General features: G+C 31.9%; 1 protein-coding gene across 1 annotated transcript; it reads left to right on the forward strand.

Moving 5' to 3' along the window:
* Positions 1 to 2,228: 2,228 nt before the first annotated feature.
* Positions 2,229 to 4,834, forward strand: LOC114326549 (myb/SANT-like DNA-binding domain-containing protein 4). The gene is made up of 3 exons (XM_050657080.1): positions 2,229 to 2,631; positions 2,690 to 2,803; positions 4,545 to 4,834. Exons 1-3 carry the CDS (start codon positions 2,229 to 2,231, stop codon positions 4,832 to 4,834), a joined length of 807 nt encoding a protein of 268 aa, XP_050513037.1.
* The last annotated feature ends 578 nt before the right edge of the window (positions 4,835 to 5,412 follow it).

Genomic DNA, 5,412 nt, shown 5'->3' on the forward strand with positions numbered 1-5,412 from the left:
TGGACAAGATGTTGAAAGAAGGAACCATCGAACCCTCCGCAAGTGGTTGGAGTTCACCGATTGTACTAGTTAGAGGATAACTCGTACATATTTTGCATTGACTTTAGAAAAGTCAACGAACTATCAGAAAAGGACGCATATCCGTTACCTCGGATATCAGAAATTTTGGATAGACTTAGGGAAGCTTAAGATTTATTTTGTTTTAACCCGTGTTTTACTGAGTCTATGGTCTTAGAAGAACTACCCATCACAAGTGGTTATATTTACGTCGGAGTGCATCGGGTAGGATGGCATAGCACTGCGTGCTGTAAATACAGGGTGTCCAGAAACTCTACCGACAAACGAAGACAGAAGATTCTTCAGATAATTTTAAGATAATTTAACCCAATTCACTTAGTCCGAAAATGCTTCCTAAGGGAGCTAGAGCTCTTTGAAGATGGCGTCATGAAATTAGTTTTTCTTAAATACCTCCAGAACGCTTCTATTTAGAAAAACGAAAGTTGGTACGCATATTTACTTTTCAGAGATGAATCGATTCCATACATTGTAAATTTCTAGTACCGGTCATAGGCGTCCGTTTTGGGTAGGGCAACGGTTATTTTATCGCATAACTTTTTTATCTTTAATTTTTATGCATTTCTGACACTGGATTATTAAATTCTGAAGTATTCTAGTACTAAAAGGTACTCTTATTTAAATCCGTAGGACACACCGTTTTCTAGAAAAATCGATTTGAAAATTTTTCGCTTTCTGAATTAAAAAAAAATTCACAAAAAAAACTTTTTAGAAAGACGAAAACTGGTACATTTATTTATATTCCAGAGATAAATCGATTTCATTAATTGCGAATTTCTAGTACTGGTCATAGGCGTCCGTTTTGGGTAGGTCAACAATAATTATTTTATAGCATAACTTTTTGTCTTGAATTTTTGAGCATTTTTGACACTAGATTATTAAATTATGAGGTATTCGAGTACTAAAAGTTACTCTTACTTTATGTTGGTAAAATACTTCGGTTTTTGTTGAAAAGCTCTTTCAATTTTCTTTCAAATTCCAAAAACGAAAAACTTTCAAATCGATTTTTCTAGAAAACGGTGTGTCCTACCGGCTTAAAGTAAGAGTACCTTTTAGTACTAAAATACCTCACAATTTAATAATCCGGTGTCAAAAATGCATTAAAGTTAAGAACAAAAAAGTTATGCGATAAAATACCCGTTACTCTACCCAAAACGGACTCCTATGACCGGTACTAGAAATTTGCAATGTATGGAATCGATTCATCTCTGAAAAGTAAATATGTATACCAATTTTCGTTTTTCTAAATAGAAGCGTTCTGGAGGTATTTAAGGAAAACTAATTTCATGACGCCATCTTTAAAGAGCTCTAGCTCCCTTAAGAAGCATTTTCGGACTAGGTGAATTGGGTTAAATTGTCTTAAAATTATCTGAGGAATATTCTGTCTGAGTTTGTCGGTAGAGTTTCTGGACACCCTGTATAATCACTTACATGTAAAACGGTATGCCAGATATCCGTCGCATCGGGCTGCATTGTCTCGTGTTGCATCGGGTCAGACAAATATGTTTCTGCCTTTATGTTATGTCACATGTCGTATCCACACGGAGGACGGAGCACCAGCATAATGGATACGTACCTTAAGATTTAAATGTTCTAAATATCGGAAATTAACATACTTATATTTCCTTGGGGATATAAGGACATTACGCCCGGTTCCACCAACACGATCTAAGTAAAATCTTACGTAAGTTTTGCTTAGTCAAAATAATTTCTTAGTTAAAATTTGCGTTCCACCATACAAGTTTTTACTTAACTTAGCCAAGAAAAAACTTAAGTTATCAGAGATACCAACTTTGCAAAATTGTCAAAAATTCTTAACCTATTTACTAGTGTTTATTGGTTTTTAATGAAAAAACACCAAAAAAGAAGAAAAGTGCGTCATTTTTGATGCTGTCTTCTGCCACTAATGTCAATGTCATTTCAATATCAATATAATATTATTAATTCTTCTGTTGTTTGGTTTAAGTTCGAGTTTTATTTTGCTTTCTAATAATTTAAAATTAATTTTTATATAATAGTTTATAGTTTAGAATCTTTAATTAGTTTATTATTAGTTTAGTGTTACGTTAGTTGCTAGTGAAAATACAATAGTTTTTAAAGATATTTTGATAGTGTTAGTTTAAAGTTAGTGTTGTAGAAAAAAAATGGAAAAAATGAATAAAAGGGTAAACTTTTCCGCCCAAGAGAAGGAAGAGCTTATTTCTTTGGTGTCCAAATACAGGGACACCATTGAAAATAAAAAAACTAATGGTGTGTCTGCCAGAGACAAAGATGCTGCTTGGGAGCATCTTCACTTCGAGTTTAATTCGAAAGGTTTAAATACCTTTCGAACAAAAGAACAGCTCAAAAAATATTGGGCGAATATTAAACAAATAGAAAGGCAGGTAGCAGCTACTACAAAAATTAATAGGTTGGGAACGGGAGGAGGGCCATTCCAACCTCAAAATGAACCAGACGAGACCATTTTAGAAATCATAAACAATAAAACAGTAGCTGGTTTGGAGAACCAATATGATGATGAAAGTCAATTGGAGGAAAACATTCCTGTAATAATAGGTATGAAATCTTCAGTATTTAATAAAATTCATATTACTTAAAATTTTCTTGTTTTCAGATCCAGAAAATCAAACCATAGATTGTGAAGAGTTAATCACCCAATGCCCATTGGTGATTACTCCAAAAACAGACAATGTTTTAAACTGCAAGGAGTTAACCATGATTTGTAAAGGTAAGTAAAATTCTAAACATAATAGATCTGCAAATATTACAATGTCAGGCCGTTTAAGCCACTCCTATTTTGTAACTGCCACATTCATAAACAAGAGGCGAATTTATACATATGAAATAAGGATTTCACCTCTGAATAATAGTGATTAAACTAAAAATATGCATAATATTATACATTTGCCTTGCCATCCAAAAAATGGTTGTAAAAATAGAGAGTAGCCTCTGTTATGAAAATCAATAAAAAATAGTACAGTAGAACGTCGATAATGCGGATGTCAAAAATCCGGACCGTCAATAATCCTAGACAATAAAACACTGTTTTCACTGTACACATAAATAAATTACAATACAGTGTTTGAACATAAAAAATGTTTTGATTAATTTCACTTCTAGACCCTTTACTGTATAAGAGAAAATATAACATTTTAAAATATTTGTTATACTTAAAAGTGTATACTCGCCTTTTTTAAGGTAATTTCTATAATCCGAATAATTTGATAATCCGGATGGGATCCGGTCCCAATTAATCCAGATTATTGGCGTCCTACTGTAATGGTAGAGAACTATCGATAGTGGCCATACTCGATATATTTATCAATAGTATGACATCAGGCTATCAATAGTTGTAAATAGTAAAAAAATGATTTACAGTTGAACTCACTTAATAGAATAGCGGTTATAGGAATATCCAGGTTTAAGGAATAGCAATTTGAGGTCCCAAAACATTTCTACTGGCCACTAATGATCGGTTATTAGAATATCCATTTTATAGGAATAATTTTGATTGTTACGAAGTCTATTCCAATAAGTGGGTTCGACTGTATTTTGATTTATTTATTTAACCAAATATTAGTTACATAATTTAATGTATTCTTTAATGGATAAGTTGTTTATACTCACACGTTGAGTCTGGGATAATTTACACTTTATAAACCCCTTTTTAACACTTTATTAACATACTCCATGCTACCATCTAATATTGTGGTATAGTTCTTACATCACAATTACAATCATGATGGTTTCAAGCTTCAATCCTTAACAGTCTAGCCCCTCTAACAGTTATTTTTTTTAATATGGTTCAAATTATCTGATAATTTCTAATAAATAGGGTAATGTTTGTGTTAGAATTAATTTCATGTTCATTTTTTTTAAATATTTATTCTGGTTTGACCTCCAGATGTGAAAGAAGGTAATTTGTCTCTAGATAATTATAACGGTTTAGGTGTAGAAAATTAGAAGAGATGTAATTTGAATAGAAGAACTAAAGAGATCATTTTATTGTTGAAATAAAAACAAAAACGTAACATAACATAAGAAAGTAAAACATTACATAAAATATTAATATAAAAATAAGTTAACTATCTATCATCCAAGTCATATGTAGAAGCAGTTTTCAAAAACCAATAATACATTCAAAAAATAGATGTTATGGTGTACTTACAGTAAATTTTTCAGGAAAATGTAGATGTTATAAACTTTTTCACTTATATGAAAATTCTCATCAGATTACAATAATTTATATGCCCATTTTGACAGTTGGCTAAAAGTAACTGCTAAACGGGATGATAAGGAATGTCCAAATGCTTATCAATGTACACCTATAAGATCAGTTAAAAACAAACAATATCATTCAAGCTGTAGATATTCACAATTCTGAATTTAACTGGAAAAAAGAAATGGACACCGTCTACAGACAGTCATAACGGTTTGAAAGTTAATTAAATATTTGTATTTTTTTTTAGGTTCACAACCAGGTTCATCAACCAAACAAAAGACGCAAAAAAATAAAATGACCCCACCAGCAGTCCCGAAACTAGAAGACTTAAAGGCCCAGTTTCTGAGTTGCCAAATTCAGGAACTAAGTGAGAGAGTGGAGATGAAAAGGCAAGAAAAGCAATTTCAAGTGAAGCTGTACAATCTCCAACTTGAAGAAAAAAGAGTAGAAGTTGATATTTTACTACAAAAAAAAAGAAAACTAGAGCTAGAGAATGAAGCTCTAGAGGCTGAATTAAAAAAAAAACAATGTAAATAAATTTTAATAAAGTCATTATTTGTTACATTATTATTTCTGTTATATGCTGACACATAGTAGTTGAGGTCATCTTGTTATGTATTTATCCATCTTATGGCACTACAGACCAATCATTCTCTTTGGGTTTTCTCTAGTTTATTTCCTCTTGTTCTTCTTTTTGTATAGACACGACTGTTTGTTTTTTCAATGTGCCTCTAGTAAGTTGTCGTTCCATCGTTTTCTCCATTCTCCGGGTTCGATTTGTCTTCTTTTTTGAAGAGAGGTATTATGATACTTGCTTGATCTCCATTCTTGTGGTATTCTGTTTTGTTCTATTATTTTTTGTATTAGTTTTAATAGTTGTTTAGTTAGATCTTGTCCTCTGTACTTTAGGAGTTCATTCAATATTCTGTCCTCTCCTGGAGATTTTCTATTTTTTAATTTTCTTAATGCTTCCTTTACCTCTTTCTCCTCGATGTTTATTTCTTCGTTTGTTGTAACTTCAGGTGTTGGTGGTTCATTATCGTCGCCTTTAGCAAATAGAGATCAGAAGTAGTCTGCCCATGTTTCCTTCCGAATGTGTTTCGCTTTTATTAATT

Source organism: Diabrotica virgifera, chromosome 7, assembly GCF_917563875.1.
Source record: "Diabrotica virgifera virgifera chromosome 7, PGI_DIABVI_V3a".
In the NCBI taxonomy this organism is placed as follows: Eukaryota; Metazoa; Arthropoda; class Insecta; order Coleoptera; family Chrysomelidae; genus Diabrotica; species Diabrotica virgifera.

What these genes read in the sequence shown, in the direction of transcription:
- LOC114326549 (XM_050657080.1), top strand. Translation starts at nt 2,229, where the DNA reads ATGAATAAAAGGGTAAACTTTTCCGCCCAAGAGAAGGAAGAGCTTATT. An exon ending in AAACATTCCTGTAATAATAG is followed by an intron (nt 2,632 to 2,689) that starts GTATGAAATCTT and finishes TCTTGTTTTCAG; the next exon opens with ATCCAGAAAATCAAACCATA. An exon ending in GTTAACCATGATTTGTAAAG is followed by an intron (nt 2,804 to 4,544) that starts GTAAGTAAAATT and finishes ATTTTTTTTTAG; the next exon opens with GTTCACAACCAGGTTCATCA.